The following is a 22,476-nucleotide window of genomic DNA, read 5'->3' on the forward strand; positions in this document are numbered from 1 at the left end:
ACCAGAGGAGAGGACTTTTACCACCTGGCTTCCTGTAATGAACTACCAGAGGAGAGGACTTTTACCACCTGGCTTCCTGTAATTAACTACCAGAGGAGAGGACTTTTACCCCCGGGCTTCCTGTAATGAATACTTGTCTTGACATCAGCAGTGTTCTGCCTGTAGTCATAAAGTCAAAGGCCTCACCTGACACTCACCTGCCTTTAATCTCATCAAAGCTGTCTGACCTCACGGCTGACTCTGTGCCACTTTGCCAATCTCCAAACAAAGGCTGTGTGTGTGTGTGTGTGTGTGTGTGCGTGTGTCTCCAGACCTGGTAAGTGAACCAAGGCCTTGTCACTGATTCACAGCTCAGCTCACAACACAAGCATGTCTCCAGCTCCTCCCTCTCCAGTTCCTCCCTCTACTCCTCTGAGCTGTTCCCTGACACTGAGACAATCTCTCTAACCGAGAGAAGCTCCGAGGGACTATATAGTAGCGTACAGTGCCTTCAGAAAGTATTCATATCCCTTGACATATTCCACATTGCTGAGTTACAGCCAGAATTCAAAATGGATTGAATATATAACTCTTTTTTTTTCTCGCACCCATCAACACACAATACCCCATAATTACAAAGTGAAATCAAGTTTAGATTTTTTTTCAAATGTATTGAAAATGAAATACAGAAATACCTAATTTACATAAGTATTCACACACCGAGCGATTACAGCTGTGAGTCTTTCTGGGTAAGTCTAAGAGCTTTGCACACCTGGATTGTTTAATAATTTTTGCACATTATTCCTTTTTTAATTCTTCAAGCTCTGTCAAGTTGGTTGTTGATCACTGCTAGACGGCCATTTTCAAGTCTTGCCATTGATCTTCAAGCCAATTTAAGTTAAAACTGTAACTAAGCAACTCAGGAACATTCAATGTTGTCTTGGTAAGCAACTCCAGTGTATATTTGGCCTTGTGTTTTAGGTTATTGTCCTGCTGAAAGGTGAATTCATCTCCCAGTGTCTGATGGAAAGAACCATATGAAGAGTGGTACTCAGTGATGGGTTGTGTTTGCACCAAACATAACACTTAGTATTCTGGAAAAAAAGTTAATTTCTTTGTAAAATTTTTTGCAGTTTTACTTTAGTGCCTTATTGCAAACAGGATGCATGTTTTGGAATATTCTGTACAGGCTTCCTTCTTTTCACTGTCATTTAGGTTAGTATTGTGGAGTAACTACAATGTTGTTGATCCATCTTCAGTTTTCTCCTATTACAGCCATTAAACTGTAACTGTTATAAAGTCACCATCGGCCTCATGGGGAAATCCCTGAGCGGTTTCCTTCTTCTCCGGCAACTGAGTTAGGAAGGATGCCTTTATCTTTGTAGTGACTGGGTGTATTGATACACCACCCAAAGTGTAATTAACCCTCCCGTTGTCCTAGGGTCAAAATGACCCGCCACTGTGTTGAACCAACTTTATTTAATTTTTATATTTTGGGGATCATTTGTGAGAAGGAGGCAGTGATACTTTCTTTAAAGTCTCACTGCCTCCTTCTCACAAATGATCCCAAAAATATAAAAATTAAATAAAGTTGGTTCAACACAGTGGCGGGTCATTTTGACCCTAGGACAACGGGAGGGTTAATAACTTCCCCATGCTCAAAGGGATATTCAATGTCTGTTTTTTGTTAGTTTTTTACCCATTTGAGGCATTGGAAAACCTCCCTGGTCTTTGTGGTTGAATCTGTGTTTGAAATTCCCTGCTCAACTGAGGGACCTCACAGATAATTGTATGTGTGGGGGTACAGAGATGAGGTAATCATTCAAAAATCATGTTAAACACTATTATTGCACACAGAGTGAGTCCATGCAACTTATTATGTGACTTGTTAAGAACCTTTTGACTCCTGAAATTAAGGCTTGCCATAACAAAGCGGTTGAATAGTTATTGGCTCAAGACATTTCAGCGTTTCATTTTTAATTAATTTGTAAAAATGTCTAAAAAACATAATTCCACTTTGACATTATGGGATATTGTGTGTAGGCCAGTGACAGAAAATCTAAATGTAATCCATTTAAAATTCAGACTAACAACAAAATGTGGAAAAAGTCAAGGGGTGTGAATACCTTCTGAAGGCAATAAGCAGACACTTTTATCCAACACACAGTGCAGTGAGTATACATTGTTACTGTATGTAATCCCTGCGAACATTGTTAGCACCCACTGAGCCACACAGATAGGACCACAGCAGGTCAGAGGACAAAGAGGAGTGTGGTCCGCTGTAGCTCAGCTGGTAGAGCACGGCGCTTGTAACGCCAAGGTAGTGGGTTCGATCCCCTGGACCACCCATATGTAAAAATGTATGCACACATGACTGTAAGTCGCTTTGGATAAAAGCGTCTGCTAAATGGCATATTATTATTATTATTATTATGAGTGGTAGTGATGGTAACATACCTGTTTCTGCATCTCTATGTTGAGCCCATAGGACATCTCGTAATACTGCAATAGAAGAGGAGATATGATTATTTTGAATACAAGATTATTTTAGCCAAAACAACATGACGGCGTCTGAAATATTCCCTACAGTTCACTACACATGGCACCATATTCCCTACAGTTCACTACACATGGCACCATATTCCCTACAGTTCACTACACATGGCACCATATTCCCTATAGTTCACTACACAGGGCACCATATTCCCTACAGTTCACTACACATGGCACCATATTCCCTATAGTTCACTACACAGGGCACCATATTCCCTATAGTTCACTACACAGGGCACCATATTCCCTACAGTTCACTACACATGGCACCATATTCCCTATAGTTCACTACACATGGCACCATATTCCCTATAGTTCACTACACATGGCACCATATTCCCTATAGTTCACTACACATGGCACCATATTCCCTATAGTTCACTACACATGGCACCATATTCCCTACAGTTCACTACACAGGGCACCATATTCCCTATAGTTCACTACACATGGCACCATATTCCCTATAGTTCACTACACATGGCACCATATTCCCTATAGTTCACTACACAGGGCACCATATTCCCTACAGTTCACTACACATGGCACCATATTCCCTATAGTTCACTACACATGGCACCATATTCCCTATAGTTCACTACACAGGGCACCATATTCCCTACAGTTCACTACACAGGGCACCATATTCCCTACAGTTCACTACACATGGCACCATATTCCCTATAGTTCACTACACAGGGCACCATATTCCCTACAGTTCACTACACAGGGCACCATATTCCCTACAGTTCACTACACATGGCACCATATTCCCTATAGTTCACTACACAGGGCACCTGATTGGCAGGAACTGGAACACGCGGTCGTACACGTCGATCCAGAGCATCCCAAACATGCTCAATGAGTATCATGTCTGGTGAGTATACAGGCCTTGGAAGAACTGGGACATTTTCATCTTCCAGGAATTGTGTACAGATCCTTGAGACATGTGGCCGTGTATTATGATGAAACATGAGGTGATGGTGGCGGATCAATGGCACGACAATGGGCCTCAGGATCTCATCACGGTATCTCTGTGCATTGAAATTGTAATCGATAAAATGCAATTGTGTTCGTTTTCGGTAGCTTATGCCTGCCCATACCATAACCCCACCACCACCATGGGGCACAATTCTCTGGCAACACCTCTGGTGGACATTCCTGCAGTCAGCATCCCAATTGCATGCTCCCTCAAAACTTCAGAAATCTGTGGCATTGTGTTGTGTGACAAAACTGCATATTGTAGAGTGGCTTTTTAATTGTCCCCAGCACAAGGTGCACCTGTGTAACGATCACGCTGCTTAATCAGCTTCTTGATATGCCACACCTGTCAGGTGGATGGATTATTTTGGCAAAGGAGAAATGCTCACTAACAGGGATATACACAACATTTGAGAGAAATAAGCTTTTGTCCGTTGTGCATATGGAAAATTGAAAATGAAAACAACACTTTACATGTTGCGTTTATATTTTTGTTCAGTGTAGTTGGTCACTATCTATATACAGTGGGGAAAAAAAGTATTTAGTCAGCCACCAATTGTGCAAGTTCTCCCACTTAAAAAGATGAGAGAGGCCTGTAATTTTCATCATAGGTACACGTCAACTATGACAGACAAATTGAGGAAAGAAAATCCAGAAAATCACATTGTAGGATTTTTAATGAATGTATTTGCAAATTATGGTGGAAAATAAGTATTTGGTCAATAACAAAAGTTTCTCAATACTTTGTTATATACCCTTTGTTGGCAATGACACAGGTCAAACGTTTTCTGTAAGTCTTCACAAGGTTTTCACACTGTTGCTGGTATTTTGGCCCATTCCTCCATGCAGATCTCCTCTAGAGCAGTGATGTTTTGGGGCTGTCGCTGGGCAACACGGACTTTCAACTCCCTCCAAAGATTGTCTATGGGGTTGAGATCTAGAGACTGGCTAGGCCACTCCAGGACCTTGAAATGCTTCTTACGAAGCCACTCCTTCGTTGCCCGGGCGGTGTGTTTGGGATCATTGTCATGCTGAAAGACCCAGCCACGTTTCATCTTCAATGCCATTGCTGATGGAAAGAGGTTTTCACTCAAAATCTCACGATAAATGGCCCCATTCATTCTTTCCTTTACACGGATCAGTCGTCCAAGGCCCTTTGCAGAAACACAGCCCCAAAGCATGATGTTTCCACCCCCATGCTTCACAGTAGGTATGGTGTTCTTTGGATGCAACTCAGCATTCTTTGTCCTCCAAACACGACGAGTTGAGTTTTTACCAAAAAGTTCTACTTTGGTTTCATCTGACATTCTCCCAATCCTCTTCTGGATCATCCAAATGCACTCTAGCAAACTTCAGCAGGGGGACACGTCTGGCACTGCAGGATTTGAGTCCCTGGCGGCGTAGTGTGTTACTGATGGTAGGCTTTGTTACTTTGGTCCCAGCTCTCTGCAGGTCATTCACTAGGTCCCCCCATGTGGTTCTGGAATTTTTGCTCACCGCTCTTGTGATCATTTTGACCCCACGGGGTGAGATCTTGCGTGGAGCCCCTGATCGAGGGAGATTATCAGTGGTCTTGTATGTCTTCCATTTCCTAATAATTGCTCCCACAGTTGATTTCTTCAAACCAAGCTGCTTACCTATTGCAGATTCAGTCTTCCCAGCCTGGTGCAGGTCTACAATTTTGTTTCTGGTGTCCTTTGACAGCTCTTTGGTCTTGGCCATAGTGGAGTTTGGAGTGTGACTGTTTGAGGTTGTGGACAGGTGTCTTTTATACTGATAACAAGTTCAAACAGGTGTCATTAATACAAGTAACGAGTGGAGGACAGAGGAGCCTCTTAAAGAAGAAGTTACAGGTCTGTGAGAGCCAGAAATCTTGCTTGTTTGTAGGTGACCAAATACTTATTTTCCACCATAATTTGCAAATAAATTCATTAAAAATCCTACAATGTGATTTTCTGGATTTTTTTTCTCTCAATTTGTCTGTCATAGTTGACGTGTACCTATGATGAATTAATTACAGGCCTCTCTCATCTTTTTAAGTGGGAGAACTTGCACAATTGGTGGCTGACTAAATACTTTTTTTCCCCACTGTAGTAGTGATAAAAAATTAATCGATAGTTACATATCACAATATTATTTTGGACAATATCGCAATATTATTTGTGCACTAGTCAGCTGTACCTGCACAATAATGCCAGTATTTTTCCTTCATAGCTTGTTCTCCATCTTATTTTTAAATAGTGAGCAATTTGTTTCTAGTGCTTTTATTTCCATGACTGATCAAAACTAAATTATCTTGTCCCTCTGCAGCAGACATATGGTGAGCAATATGTTTGGAACATAGAACCGCAATAAAATTGCAGTATCGAATCGCAATACATAGAATCGCAATACATAGAATCGCAATACATATATTATCAGCACCTAAGCATTGTGAGGTCCCCTCCATTATAGACTAGCCCTACTACATAGCATACTACATACTGTAGGGAATAGGGTGCAGTTTGGGACGTACCCAGGACTGGTCTATAATGGAGTCCCTACGACCCACTGTAGCCTGCCATAGTCTACAGCACAGGCGAGCAAACTTTTTTGGCTCGTGGGCCACACCAGGGATTTCAAAATTAGATGGGAGGGCCGCACACAGACCTTTATTTGTTTGTCAAAATCAATTTGCAGGCCAGAAAAAGTGTACTTATTAGAAAATATAGGCCCATTATATACATACATATTTTTATTTACCAACTTTTAATTTTGTTTTGTAATTTTTTATTTTTCAGAGGGCAGTTACATGTACAAGAACAATCAAATAAATGCATACAACGATAACCCCGACCCACCCCCCCCCCCAGTCCCCCACCCGCATCCTCCCTCCCCAACCAGAAACCATGCTTCCCACCCCACCTAACTGCAGGAAATTGGTTTTAAAACCTGCAAAATGTTCTCCCCTGCAAGATGACGACCTCCAATGTTCTTGGCCAGATCCCAGACAGAACTCAGCCCATTATCACGCCCCGTCATGCCCACCACCTAAGCCCCTTTTTTAAATCCAGATAAACCCCCTGCATTGTTACAATTAATTTCATAAAAAGGGCAACTCCACCACTTTTCAACCTTATTTTCATAATCTCTAGCAAAATACAAGTGTAAACATATATGAAAACTGCGCATTTCTAAGTTTTGTAGAAAAAAATATTTTGTTAAAAAGTTCGACCTGATGACAACAAAAGCTAAACCAAGTTTAAAAACAGCTATTTTCAAATACTATGAGATTCGAGGTGATGTGGGGAGCAAGAAAATACCCTCCCTAGGCTAGAAACTTGTTGCAGCTTTAGAAAATCACTGTTTTTTTTTACATTTAATTCTACCCTGTGATGTCACAGAGAAGCATTATTTTAGGACCTTCTGATCTTTTGAACCACAGATCATTGAAACACGCTGTTTTCACACAGTAGACACTGGTTTGGTGCTGGAGATTATGAATATAAGGTTCAAAAGTCTACATTCAGTTAAATTGTTTAAAGAAGAGGGTATTATTACAATCAGTTGTGTGAACCTTTAAAACAAAAATCCCTAAACGAAATACATGTTTTGGGGGGTTTTTCCCCCTACTAAATTAAAATCACAGTGCAGTTATCACAAATCATATTATTTTCCATGTTATAGCCTAACTAAGCTATAAAGGCCTGGAGAAAGTTGTGTTACATTACATTACGTTACCACTTACATTACATTGTCAGAGCAGCTTACCGATCACCTGCACCTGTACACAGCCTTTCTGAAATTATCCCACCCAACTACCTCATCCCCATATTATTTATTTTGCTAATTTGCACCCCAGTATCTCTATTTGCACATCATCTTCTGCACATTTATCATTCCAGTGTTAATACGAAATCTTAATTATTTTGCACTATGGCCTATTTATTGCCTTACCTCCATAACTTACTACATTTGCACACACTGTATATAGATTTTCTGTTGTATTTTTGACTTTATGTTTTGTTTATTCCATATGTAACTCTGTGTTGTTGTTTTTTAATCGCACTGCTTTGCTTTATCTTGACCAGGTCGCAGTTGTAAATGAGAACTTGTTCTCAACTGGCTTACCTGGTTAAATAAAGGTGCATTTTTTATTTTTTTTTGCATAGCTGTGTGCCGAGGGAAAGACAAAAATTCACAAAATTTGTCATTTACAACTCCTGTATTAGCAGACCGATAACCAACAACCCCAAACCATTGCTGACAGCAGCGCAGCCGCATTATGAATTCACCTGGAATTTTATGTAATTTTCTTATAGTTTTAATGGAAAACAGATTTTTTTTTTTTTATGGCTGTTTTTTCACCACACAACACGTACGGTGGGTCGTGACTCAAAAGATACCTCAATAGGTGGGTCACGGAGCAAAACAGATCGGAAACCCCCTGCTCAATAATTTGTAGTTCTGACATAGTTCTGTTGTACCATGATGATGCAATCAGTTGGTTCCTCTATGGAAGTGTATTCTGTTATCCCTAGGTAAACAGGAGAGCAGGGATGGAGGCTAAACCAATAGCAGAGCAGGGATGGGGCCTAAACCAATAGCAGAGCAGGGATGGAGGCTAAACCAATAGCAGAGCAGGGATGGGGCCTAAACCAATAGCAGAGCAGGGATGAGGATTAAACCAATAGCAGAGCAGGGATGAGGATTAAACCAATAGCAGAGCAGGGATGAGGATTAAACCAATAGCAGAGCAGGGATGAGGATTAAACCAATAGCAGAGCAGGGATGAGGATTTAACCAATAGCAGAGCAGGGATGAGGATTTAACCAATAGCAGAGCAGGGATGAGGATTTAACCAATAGCAGAGCAGGGATGAGGATTAAACCAAAAGCAGAGCAGGGATGGAGGCTAAACCAATAGCAGAGCAGGGAAGGGGCCTAAACCAATAGCAGAGCAGGGATGAGGATTAAACCAATAGCAGAGCAGGGATGAGGATTAAACCAATAGCAGAGCAGGGATGAGGATTAAACCAATAGCAGAGCAGGGATGAGGATTTAACCAATAGCAGAGCAGGGATGAGGATTTAACCAATAGCAGAGCAGGGATGAGGATTACACCAATAGCAGAGCAGGGATGAGGATTAAACCAATAGCAGAGCAGGGATGAGGATTAAACCAATAGCAGAGCAGGGATGAGGATTAAACCAATAGCAGAGCAGGGATGAGGATTAAACCAATAGCAGAGCAGGGATGAGGATTTAACCAATAGCAGAGCAGGGATGAGGATTAAACCAATAGCAGAGCAGGGATGAGGATTAAACCAATAGCAGAGCAGGGATGGAGGCTAAACCAATAGCAGAGCAGGGATGAGGATTAAACCAATAGCAGAGCAGGGATGAGGATTTAACCAATAGCAGAGCAGGGATGAGGATTAAACCAATAGCAGAGCAGGGATGAGGATTAAACCAATAGCAGAGCAGGGATGAGGATTTAACCAATAGCAGAGCAGGGATGAGGATTAAACCAATAGCAGAGCAGGGATGAGGATTAAACCAATAGCAGAGCAGGGATGAGGATTAAACCAATAGCAGAGCAGGGATGAGGATTAAACCAATAGCAGAGCAGGGATGAGGATTAAACCAATAGCAGAGCAGGGATGAGGATTAAACCAACAGATTTAAATTCAACATTGCGTAGTGAGGGAGTGAGGAAGTTAGGTAAACATGAGGTTAGGTAAACATGAGGTTAGGTAAACATGAGGTTAGGTAAACATTTCCATTTAAAAACGTAGAGGAGAGGGAGGAGTAGCACAGTGCTGTCTATCTCCGTCCCAAATGGCACCCTATGTAGCACACTACTTTTGACAAGGGAAATGGTACCCTATTGCCTATAGAGTAGTGCACCACCTAGGGAATAGGGTACCATCTAGGGAATAGGGTACCATCTAGGGAATAGGTTACCATCTAGGGAATAGGTTACCATCTAGGGAATCCGGTTACACCAGGGAAGGCCCAGTGTCTCTCTGATCTGCTATCAGACGTACCGGCTCTCTCCTCGTCTTGTCTCGGTTGAAAGGTCATTTTTGGAAGAAGCTAATGGACTGAACAGTGCATCGAGCTTCTCAAAGTAATTACACACACAGCAGAGCCTCTGACCGCCGCTGCCCGTGGTCTCAACGGATTACATTTCACTCAGACACACCTGCCTGAGGTATCATAGGAGAACAGAGCAACAGAGTTAAGCTGAGCAAATAGACATTTCTGTGTGTATGATTTTCTAGATGTGTGTGTGATCTTCTAGAAGTGTGTGATTTTCTAGACGTGTGTGTGATCTTCTAGAAGTGTGTGATCTTCTAGACGTGTGTGATCTTCTAGACGTGTGTGATCTTCTAGACGTGTGTGATCTTCTAGACGTGTGTGATCTTCTAGACGTGTGTGATCTTCTAGACGTGTGTGATCTTCTAGACGTGTGTGTGATCTTCTAGACGTGTGTGATCTTCTAGACGTGTGTGTGATCTTCTAGAAGTGTGTGAGCTTCTAGACGTGTGTGATCTTCTAGACGTGTGTGTGTGTGATCTTCTAGAAGTGTGTGATCTTCTAGACGTGTGTGTGTGTGATCTTCTAGAAGTGTGTGATCTTCTAGATGTGTGTGCGGTGTGGTGCGGTGTGGTACGGTGTGGTGCGGTGCAGTGCGGTGTGGTGCAGTGCGGTGTGGTGCGGTGTGGTGTGGCGTGGTGCGGTGTGGCATGGTGCGGTGCGGTGCGGCGTGGTGTGGTGCGGTGTGGTACGGTGTGGTTCGGTGTGGCGTGGTGTGGTGCGGCGTGGTGCGGAATGGCGTGGCGTGGCGTGGTGCGGTGCGGTGTGGTGCGGTGTGGCGTGGTGCGGTACGGTGCGGTGCGGCGTGGTGCGGTACGGTGCGGTGTGGTGTGGCGTGGTGTGGTGCGGTGTGGTGCGGCGTGGTGTGGTGCGGTGCGGTGCGGTGTGGCGTGGTGCGGCGTGGCGTGGTGCGGTACGGTGTGGTGCGGTGTGGCGTGGTGTGGTGCGGTGTGACGTGGTGCGGTACGGTGTGGTGCTGTGTGGCGTGGTGTGGTGCGGCGCGGTGTGGTGCGGTGCGGTGTGGTGCGGTGTGGCGTGGTGCGGTACGGTGCGGTGTGGTGCGGTGTGGCGTGGTGTGGTGCGGTGTGGCGTGGTGTGGTGCGGTGCGGCGTGGTGTGGTGCGGTACGGTACGGTGTGGTGCGGTGTGGTGTGGTGCGGTACGGTACGGTGTGGTGCGGTGTGGTGTGGCGTGGTGTGGTGCGGCGTGGTGTGGTGCGGTGTGGCGTGGTGCGGTGTGGCGTGGTGCGGTACGGTGTGGTGCGGTGTGGCGTGGTGTGGTGCGGTGTGACGTGGTGCGGTACGGTGTGGTGTGGTGTGGTGCGGCGTGGTGCGGTGCGGTGTGGTGCGGTGTGGCGTGGTGCGGTACGGTGCGGTGTGGCGTGGTGCGGCACGGTGTGGTGCGGTGTGGCGTGGTGTGGTGCGGCGTGGTGTGGTGCGGTACAGTACGGTACGGTGTGGTGCGGTGCGGCGTGGTGCGGTACGGTGCGGTGTGGCGTGGTGCGGCACGGTGTGGTGCGGTGTGGCGTGGTGCGGTGCGGCGTGGTGTGGTGCGGTACGGTACGGTACGGTGTGGTGTGGTGCGGTACGGTACGGTGTGGCGTGGTGTGGTGCGGCGCGGTGCGGTGCGGCGTGGTGTGGCGTGGTGTGGTGCGGCGTGGTGTGGTGCGGCGTGGCGAGGTGTGGTGTGGTGCGGTGTGGTGTGGTGTGGCATGGTGTGGTGTGGTGCGGCGTGGCGTGGTGCGGTGTGGTGCGGTGCGGTGCGGTGTGGCGTGGTGTGGTGCGGTGTGGCGTGGTGTGGTGTGTTCTAGACATCTCCGTGGTCTAATGGGTTCACAGCAGATCCTCTTTTATTCCTGTTGTCCAGAGGTGATGTAACATCATCAACACGATGCTGCTATCGTGATGCAGAGACGTACAGCACTAGTGCATAGTTGGACCAGATAACCTGACTATTGGTTGGATTCTTTAGCATCATTTAGCCTTGTGGTTTCATGTGTTTGGTTCTCCGTTTTAGCTCAAATAATGAAGCATTTCTTATTGAACGAGTCAAGGTAGTAAGTCCCTTCCTGTTTCAGTCCATTTTCTTCTGTTTGGTGTCTAATGAACCGGACACAGGTCCCCCCCAGGGCTTTTCTCAGGCCTGTACCTACCTGGCTGTCTACCTGAGATTAACCTGTAATAATCCACCTATCAGATTAACCTGTAATAACCCACCTATCAGATTAACCTGTAATAACCCACCTATCAGATTAACCTGTAATAACCCACCTATCAGATTAACCTATCAGATTAACCTGTATTATAAACTGGGTGGTTCAAGTCCTGAATGCTGATTGGCTGACAGCCGTGGTATATCAGACCATATACCATGGGTATGACAAAAAAAAAAAACATTTGTACTGCTCTAATTACGTTGGTAACCAGTTTATAACAGCAATAAGGCACCCCGGGGGTTTGTGGTATATGGCCAATATACCACGGCTAAGGGCTGTATCCAGGCACTCCGCGTTGCGTCGTGCTTAAGAACAGCCCTTAGCCGTGGTATATTGACCATATACCAAACCCCCTCGTGCCTTATTGCTTAAATAACCCACCTATCAACCACAGGTACAACACACACACACACACATCCACCTATCAACCACAGACAGGTACATGAAACACCTCTCCACAAGCCTGCTCATTTGGACCCTTAATCGCCTCCTAGTGTACCATAATCTTACCATGACATAGTGGCGCTGCATCTCTGTCTTCTCATTGGACAGCTTGTCGTACTCCACCTTAAGACTTTAAATAGGGAGACAATGTGTCAATTTACAGGCGTCGCTCTGGATGCGTCCCAAATGGCACCCTATTCCCCAATGGGCCCTGCTCAAAAGTAGTGCACTATATAGGGAATAGGGTGCATTAAGGACGCAATCTCTCTCTGCTGTGCCTGCCTCTTCAATAAATCATTCAGTCAGTCTAGTTTGAAACCACTTTACGACATTGTTGCATTTGTCAACTTCAGCACCTTTGTTTTCCCCTCTAAAACGTCGACAACATTGAGTGGTCAAACGTGGCGCTAAATAGCTCTCACAATTTAGATGATGTACAGCCAGGTAATATGAAGCACTTTGTTCAATTCAGATCACATTCAGCGTCTGTCACTGACATTTACCACAGTGAAGATATTGGCTAGTTTTTAAACCATGTCCAAGCTTTTCCATATTGATAGACTAGACTAGCGTCATAAAAAACTGAAATCACAAACGTAGCGGAATTCAGTTGGGATGACAGCAGGGGGCTCTACGCTGACCATTTTTACAGGGAGCACACGTGTGCCCCTAAGCTGAACAATTTAGAAGCACACAAAATAAATTTAGGAGCACAATAAAGAAATATTTGAGGTAATAAAGCTGTTTTCTTTGTAGTATTGACGCAAGCATGAATCTCAGTGTGTTCTCCACTCAGGGCTGCGGTACAGTGAAGTATTATCACCTGGGTGATGTTTTTCTAGGCACACTGGTGCTCCTAAATTAAAAATTTCCAGGTCACACAGCAACATTTTTAGGCACATATGCTAGTAAAATGGTCGCGCTGTAGAGCCCTGCGCAGGCTGCCATACTGCGACGATATAGGCTTATAGGTGACTAGTTACCTGTGATATTGGGCCTGCGGGAAGTGACTAGTTACCTGTGATATTGGGCCTGCGGGAAGTGACTAGTTACCTGTGATATTGGGCCTGCGGGAAGTGACTAGTTACCTGTGATATTGGGCCTGCGGGAAGTGACTAGTTACCTGTGATATTGGGCCTGCGGGAAGTGACTAGTTACCTGTGATATTGGGCCTGCGGGGAAGTGACTAGTTACCTGTGATATTGGGCTCTGCGGGAAGTGACTAGTTACCTGTGATATTGGGCCTGCGGGAAGTGACTAGTTACCTGTGATATTGGGCCTGCGGGGAAGTGACTAGTTACCTGTGATATTGGGCCCTGCGGGAAGTGACTAGTTACCTGTGATATTGGGCCTGCGGGAAGTGACTAGTTACCTGTGATATTGGGCCTGCGGGAAGTGACTAGTTACCTGTGATATTGGGCCTGCGGGAAGTGACTAGTTACCTGTGATATTGGGCCTGCGGGAAGTGACTAGTTACCTGTGATATTGGGCCTGCAGGAAGTGACTAGTTACCTGTGATATTGGGCCTGCGGGAAGTGACTAGTTACCTGTGATATTGGGCCTGCGGGAAGTGACTAGTTACCTGTGATATTGGGCCTGCGGGAAGTGACTAGTTACCTGTGATATTGGGGCCTGCGGGAAGTGACTAGTTACCTGTGATATTGGGCCTGCGGGAAGTGACTAGTTACCTGTGATATTGGGCCTGCGGGAAGTGACTAGTTACCTGTGATATTGGGCCTGCGGGAAGTGACTAGTTACCTGTGATATTGGGCCTGCAGGAAGTGACTAGTTACCTGTGATATTGGGCCTGCAGGAAGTGACTAGTTACCTGTGATATTGGGCCTGCGGGAAGTGACTAGTTACCTGTGATATTGGGCCTGCAGGAAGTGACTAGTTACCTGTGATATTGGGCCTGCAGGAAGTGAAACTCGTCTTTGATCCTGTCGCAGGACTCTGCTACGGTGAACTTGAACCCAGGCTGACTGGGCTGACCATGACCAGGTGCCTGGAACAACAAGGTGAGAACATCACATCATCAGATGAGATCATTAGAAAGGCTGTGTAGGGAGAGATATGGTGCACATGCAAGAAGTACATGTTTTATCTTGTTTAGTCTTCATATTTACTGAATTCAATAGGCTATATTTCAGCCCATCATTAGGACAGGACATATATTTCAGCCCATCATTAGGACAGGACATATATTTCAGCCCATCATTAGGGCAGGACATATATTTCAGCCCATCATTAGGACATGACATATATTTCAGCCCATCATTAGGACAGGACATATATTTCAGCCCATCATTAGGACAGGACATGTATTTCAGCCCATCATTAGGACATGACATATATTTCAGCCCATCATTAGGACAGGACATATATTTCAGCCCATCATTAGGACAGGACATGTATTTCAGCCCATCATTAGGACAGGACATATATTTCAGCCCATCATTAGGACAGGACATGTATTTCAGCCCATCATTAGGACAGGACATGTATTTCAGCCCATCATTAGGACAGGACATATATTTCAGCCCATCATTAGGACAGGACATGTATTTCAGCCCATCATTAGGACAGGACATATATTTCAGCCCATCATTAGGACAGGACATATATTTCAGCCCATCATTAGGAGAGGACATATATTTCAGCCCATCATTAGGACAGGACATATATTTCAGCCCATAATTAGGGCAGGACATGTGTATATATTTCAGCCCATCATTAGGACAGGACATGTGTATATATTTCAGCCCATCATTAGGACAGGACATGTGTATATATTTCAGCCCATCATTAGGACAGGACATATATTTCAGCCCATCATTAGGACAGGACATATATTTCAGCCCATAATTAGGGCAGGACATGTGTATATATTTCAGCCCATCATTAGGACAGGACATGTGTATATATTTCAGCCCATCATTAGGACAGGACATGTGTATATATTTCAGCCCATCATTAGGACAGGACATGTGTATATATTTCAGCCCATCATTAGGACAGGACATATATTTCAGCCCATCATTAGGACAGGACATATATTTCAGCCCATAATTAGGGCAGGACATGTGTATATATTTCAGCCCATCATTAGGACAGGACATGTGTATATATTTCAGCCCATCATTAGGGCAGGACATATATTTCAGCCCATCATTAGGACAGGACATATATTTCAGCCCATCATTAGGACAGGACATGTGTATATATTTCAGCCCATCATTAGGACAGGACATGTGTATATATTTCAGCCCATCATTAGGACAGGACATGTGTAAATATTTCAGCCCATCATTAGGGCAGGACATGTGTACATATTTCAGCCCATAATTAGGACAGGACATGTGTATATATTTCAGCCCATCATTAGGACAGGACATGTGTATATATTTCAGCCCATCATTAGGGCAGGACATGTGTATATATTTCAGCCCATCATTAGGACAGGACATGTGTATATATTTCAGCCCATCATTAGGACAGGACATGTGTATATATTTCAGCCCATCATTAGGACAGGACATATATTTCAGCCCATCATTAGGACAGGACATATATTTCAGCCCATAATTAGGGCAGGACATGTGTATATATTTCAGCCCATCATTAGGACAGGACATGTGTATATATTTCAGCCCATCATTAGGGCAGGACATATATTTCAGCCCATCATTAGGACAGGACATATATTTCAGCCCATCATTAGGACAGGACATGTGTATATATTTCAGCCCATCATTAGGACAGGACATGTGTATATATTTCAGCCCATCATTAGGACAGGACATGTGTAAATATTTCAGCCCATCATTAGGGCAGGACATGTGTACATATTTCAGCCCATAATTAGGACAGGACATGTGTATATATTTCAGCCCATCATTAGGACAGGACATGTGTATATATTTCAGCCCATCATTAGGGCAGGACATGTGTATATATTTCAGCCCATCATTAGGACAGGACATGTGTATATATTTCAGCCCATAATTAGGACAGGCCATGTGTATATATTTCAGCCCATAATTAGGGCAGGACATGTGTATATATTTCAGCCCATCATTAGGACAGGACATGTGTATATATTTCAGCCCATAATTAGGGCAGGACATGTGTATATATTTCAACCCATCATTAGGACAGGACATGTGTATATATTTCAGCCCATCATTAGGACAGGACGTGTGTATTTTTGACACTAGACTGGTCAGTCTGCATCCATAGCTCGTGTTACAGTTTCTTCTATATTAGAAGGGGACGTCAATATTTCACATTGGATGGGTAGGGTGCATCAAATGTGTATTCCACACTGTCTGCTGTTTGGCACTCTGGGACAGTATTCATGAAGTGTCTCAGAGGAGAAGTGCTGATCTAGTATCAGGTCCCCCCCCCCCCTGTCCAATGTAATATAATTCATAATGAAAGGCTAAACTTTACTGATCCTAGATCTGCACTCCTACTCCGAAACACTTAGTGAACACAGGATTTCATTCATAGATCTGGCTATGATTGTGTTCCAGAGTCTATGAGTGTTTGTGTATGGGTCCATCTGGAGTAGCTAACGTAACACTCCTAGCTACTGCAGTAGCCGTTCTGACAAAAGGGAGGGAGTGAGATTTTACAGCCCAGCTCCATACGTTGCAGCCCTTGTAATGCTGAGCACAAACACCATCACATTCACAGCGCCTACTTCGCATGGATGGATGGGCTGACTGTGCCAGAGGAGAAGGGGCTGGTCTAAAACACTTTTTTTTTTTTTTTTTTAAGCTATGGAATTCAAAGCAGGTGTCACTTTAAAAAAAAAATGTGGGTAGAGCATGTCAACAATCATCTGTCCAACTCACACACAAACTTGACTTCTGATAGGAGTATGATATCTAATATTGTTGTTAATGTAGATAGCTACAGTAAGAGTAGCAATACTATTTCAGTCATTTCAGTTCAAGGCAACGTTATGGTGAAATAAATATTTTGAAAGCCAGATAGCTAGAACTGAACTCAAGTCTTGCGGGACTCTCCGTGCAAAAATGCAATTCTGTGTTCAGAGAAAGATAAAACATTACAAAGAGGCAACAACATACCGGATGTCGGCCCTGCGGATACATCTTGAAATGTATCCTTTGTTTATTTGTGGGAGAAGCGAGAGGTTCTCTGGTGATGAGACGGTCAGTGTCTGGCTCGCCACTGTCTCTGCTCCTCTCACAACAACAGTCAGTGGGGGGGAGAACTCCTCCTTGTCAAAAATCCTCTGGTGCAAAATCCTTCGTTGATGACGCGATTTAATCTGTTGGTTGAAAACAGGAGAAAACTAAGAATGTTTCAGCCCAGACTGGCTAATAAAATCCGTGGGCAAAAACTGTCAAAGGCAAAAGGAAATGTATTACAAAGGCGGCGCACAACATTCACATGATCATCATTAACTAGCTAACAGTAACGTTAGCTAGATAGTTCCACATTTTTACACCAGAAGCAGTGTGCCCGATCTAACCACGGTGTGGCTGTAAATTCCACTTTCCCCAATTTGATACAGCAGCGACCGATAGCTAACGGTAAGTAACCTGTTTAGCTAGCCTAGCCACAAACGTTAACGGTTAGCTATGTGGCAAGTGAAGCTAGCTAGCTAAGTTACCTAACTACGTAATCTTGTCTTGACTTTATTTGTACTCCTCCTACCTGTGTGTTTAGTACTCATATGATTTGATGTAAAAAATAAAAATAAAAAAGTACGGATATTTAGCTACACAAATCAGCTTTTAAATCCCTCCGAGGGTGTCTGGATGCCGAGAAGGTTCTTGATCAACGCAGACTGTCCGCTTCTCGAGAAGGACTAGCCAGCCAGCGGTCTGCTTCAAGACGAGCGGTTTCTCTAGCTACTGTACTTGAGCCGTTTTGTTTGAAGAAAAAAAAGATGGCTGCTTAATCCCAAGGTATGTTCTCAAATATATCTTCCGAATTTGAAGAGTTTTGAAATTCTTTAAAAGCGTAGCTAACATGTTAACGGTTAACTCCGTCGACGGTCTCACATATCGCAGTTGTGGACAACTAGCTTTCCCCGTCCGTGCCACACACAGGCAGTCTACAGCACTAGGGCTGAACGGCAGTGAAAGCGCGCCTCTGTCTGTCCAATCAGATTTGCTCTGAAGGAGTACGGCTGCTCGGGCCTATCAGAGAACGATGTCCCCACGTGGGGCAGCGGTTTCTACTTGAGCGTTCGTTTTGTATTACGGTTCGGGTTAGTACAGTTTGCATTCGTCTCGCCAGATGAGCCAGATGAGTCGGTTCAAATCAAAGTGACGGAGGGTAAGGACAGCCTTGGAGGGATTTAAAAGCGGATAGCCATAATACTGCTAAATAGTTCATTAATGGTTACCGGGACTATCAGCACCGACCCTATCTTGTTCTGACTCTATGCATGAGGGCTATATATATATATATCACAAAGCTATATACACACTCACACCGACAACACAAACACACTGACACAACACAAATAATAATATGCCATTTAGCAGACGCTTTTATCCAAAGCGACTTACAGTCATGCGTGCATACATTTTTACGTATGGGTGGTCCCGGGGATCGAACCCACTACCTTGGCGTTACAAGCGCCGTGCTCTACCAGCTGAGCTACAGAGGACCACAAACACACGTGCACACACTTTTACAGTCATCATATGCTGCTGCTACTCTGTTCTTTATTTTGCACTTATTATTATCTATCCTGATGCCTAGTCACTTTACCCTGCCTTCATGTACATATCTACCTCAACTACCTTATTATTATCTATCCTGATGCCTAGTCACTTTACCCTGCCTTCATATACATATCTACCACAAATACCTTATTATTATCTATCCTGATGCCTAGTCACTTTACCCTGCCTTCATGTACATATCTACCTCAAATACCTTATTATTATCTATCCTGATGCCTAGTCACTTTACCCTGCCTTCATATACATATCTACCACAAATACCTTATTATTATCTATCCTGATGCCTAGTCACTTTACCCCTGCCTTCATGTACATATCTACCTCAAATACCTTATTATTATCTATCCTGATGCCTAGTCACTTTACCCTGCCTTCATGTACATATCTACCACAAATACCTTATTATTATCTATCCTGATGCCTAGTCACTTTACCCTGCCTTCATGTACATATCTACCTCAAATACCTTATTATTATCTATCCTGATGCCTAGTCACTTTACCCTGCCTTCATGTACATATCTACCACAAATACCTTATTATTATCTATCCTGATGCCTAGTCACTTTACCCTGCCTTCATGTACATATCTACCTCAAATACCTTATTATTATCTATCCTGATGCCTAGTCACTTTACCCTGCCTTCATGTACATATCTACCTCAAATACCTTATTATTATCTATCCGGATGCCTAGTCACTTTACCCTGCCTTCATGTACATATCTACCTCAAATACCTTATTATTATCTATCCTGATGCCTAGTCACTTTACCCTGCCTTCATGTACATATCTACCTCAAATACCTTATTATTATCTATCCTGATGCCTAGTCACTTTACCCTGCCTTCATGTACATATCTACCTCAAATACCTTATTATTATCTATCCTGATGCCTAGTCACTTTACCCTGCCTTCATGTACATATCTACCTCAAATACCTTATTATTATCTATCCTGATGCCTAGTCACTTTACCCTGCCTTCATGTACATATCTACCTCAAATACCTCATACCCCTGCACATTGATCTGGTACTTCCTGTATATAGCTTCATTCTTGTGTATTTTATTCCTCTTTTGTTACTATTTATATTTTTATTATTACTTTTTAACTGTGCGTCGTTGAGAAGGGCTCCTAATCAAGCATTTTAATGGTTAAGTTGCATTCAGCCCATTTGACAAATAAATGTGATTTTCACCGGTTTCCTCCTGTCACGTGAGGAAATCGCTGGCCGGTGCAGTCAAATGGAACGCACCTAATGTTATACGACATCGTCCTTTTCGCCATTATTGTACCGACGAGAATATTAAGACGCAATACTTACTCTGCATGTTCTATAGATGTACTTATTCTCTTTTTTATGCCCATAGGCCTAAATTCAAAGTATGTGCTCCATTCAGAACAAATAGGTCGGCTGCTCCTGTTCCTAGCCCGGCTACTGTCCGTTTAGCCATCATTCCACCCCTTGACAAGAAATGAGAGCTAAACAGATGGTACCCGGGTTATCCTGCTTCTGCTGCGAAGTGAACTACGTCCTTTCGTGCATAATAGTACATCATGTGGGTAACGTTATGCAGGCGTTGTCTCATCATGACCACTGAACCATTAATTAATTCCTATTACAGTTGATCTCTCTACAACCCCCGAACACGTCTTTGGCCTAGGCTATAGAAAATCATGCCTAGCCACAGTGGTTCCTAACCTTCTTCGGTTACTGAAATTTTGCTCTGCCAGGAGTACCCCTGAAGTATCCCCTCATGTGCATTTTACTAGTAAGCCTATGGTTTCATGAGTCTTCTCAATTACCCCCTGTGGATAGGCCAAGTACCCCCAGGGGTCTTAGTACCCCTGTTTGGGAACGACATACTGGCCTAATAGATATAGGGTATATATTGATGTTTACTAAATTGCACAGCATCTTAACAACATATAGATCAGAGTGCACATTGTCAACATCTGGATGTTACTGAGCTCGAGCTGATTGTTCAGGGTCTGATCCGCGTGAACAACGTCGAGCTTCCCCTGCCAGAGCTCGCGCTGGGCTCCATAACTACAGCGGCTCTGACCCACGTGGGTTCCCTTCGCCATTTTACAGCTCCTCCTCCAATTGCTGCGCAGCACTCTTACTCGCTCGCCTGCCATTGGTCGGGTTGTGTCAAGACTGTCACGCAAGAGCTAGGCTGTCAATCAAAGGCCACGTGGGGTCAAGCACTGACAAACGCCTGCTCCTCGGTCGGGGCATTGCTCTGGCGGTGAATAGTGGTCTGCCTGGAATGGATGCTTCATTAATTAGCTTAGAATGCTTTCCACTCCAGTTCAAACAATCTGTTCTGTTACCACCACGTGGTAATGAGAGGCTATATTAAACAAAGGAAAAGGGAAGCATGCAAACACTTACTAACAAGCTGTAGTGGGGTTTGTTGGTCACTGACAGCAGCACACACATCTACAAGGAATTCATTAATTCATTATCAAACACGATGGGAAGAAATCAACATATTCTGTTAATGTAACCTTAATAGTGAAAACTGGAATATGATTAAGTGCCACTAACACTCAAACGAGCAACAGAATAATGCAGGTGTGATAATGCCAGTTGGTGCATGAGTGAGTGGTACGCCATCCTTCAACCACCAAGGTCACTAAACACACTGCTACATATTATCAGGCCCTTTCAAACACAAACTATCAAAATTACAGTTTGAATCTCTCGCTATATATACATTATCAAGCATAATGTGGCCTTGCTGGTTTTACATTTTAGCAGATGCTCTTATCCAGAGCAGTTAGGGTTAAGTGCCTTGCTCAAGGGCACGTCGACAGATTTGTCACCTAGTCGGCTCGGGGATTAGAACCAGCGACCTTTCGATTACTGGCACAACGCTCTTAACCACCAAGCTACCTGCCGCCCCGTTTGTGGTGTAGGTCATGAAGGACACAGTGAAAAAACATTTGAATATGAGAGTGACTAACACATTGACTACATTTGATTTGATTTGATCCTCACCAACAAGCAAAGGGACGTGGGATATGTGTGTTATTTCCAAGGTAGAGAGAAGCATTGGCCTGTGAGAAACTCAAGCAGGACTGTAGACAGGATAAGCTTTCACAGGCTACCACCCCCACGCCTTTCAATAGAGAGTGATCTTGGATTAAATGCATCAAAAGGCCTGATCCTAACCTTCCCCAAGGAGGGCGATCAGGAGCCCTCCCCTCCACCCCCTCCACCCAGCTACACCTCCACAGTGTTTATTTACAGCCCCTCCTCCTCCCCCAGCCCCAGCCAACCCCGCAGCCACAGCCCCTCCCCCTCCCCCATCCCCAGCCCTAGCCTCCACCCTGCAGCCCCTCCCCCTCCCCCAGCCCCAACACCAGCCCTAGCCTCTCACCCTGCAGCCACAGCCCCTCCCCCAGCCCTAGCCCCAGCCTCCACCCCCCAGCCACAGTCCCTCCCCCAGCCCTAGCCCCAGCCTCCACCCCCCAGCCACAGTC

At 44.4% G+C, this 22,476-nt stretch overlaps 1 protein-coding gene across 3 annotated transcripts in view; it reads right to left on the reverse strand.

Moving 5' to 3' along the window:
- tle3a (TLE family member 3, transcriptional corepressor a) overlaps positions 1 to 18,334 on the reverse strand; it is a 92,861-nt gene extending 74,527 nt beyond the window's left edge. For 2 of the 3 annotated variants that reach the window (XM_041849871.2, XM_041849870.2), the window contains exons 1-5: positions 17,939 to 18,334; positions 17,347 to 17,549; positions 14,149 to 14,255; positions 12,317 to 12,380; positions 2,437 to 2,481 (exon numbers count right to left, since the gene is read on the reverse strand). In XM_041849871.2, the coding sequence (XP_041705805.1) occupies positions 2,437 to 2,481; positions 12,317 to 12,380; positions 14,149 to 14,255; positions 17,347 to 17,370 (240 nt within the window). In that variant the 5' untranslated portion in view covers positions 17,371 to 17,549; positions 17,939 to 18,334. Of the gene's footprint in view, positions 1 to 2,436; positions 2,482 to 12,316; positions 12,381 to 13,727; positions 13,749 to 14,148; positions 14,256 to 17,346; positions 17,550 to 17,938 lie in introns of those variants that run through there. The other variant, XM_045207900.1, reaches the window with a different exon arrangement.
- Positions 18,335 to 22,476: the final 4,142 nt, after the last annotated feature.

Source organism: Coregonus clupeaformis, chromosome 26 (genome assembly GCF_020615455.1).
Source record: "Coregonus clupeaformis isolate EN_2021a chromosome 26, ASM2061545v1, whole genome shotgun sequence".
NCBI lineage: Eukaryota > Metazoa > Chordata > Actinopteri > Salmoniformes > Salmonidae > Coregonus > Coregonus clupeaformis.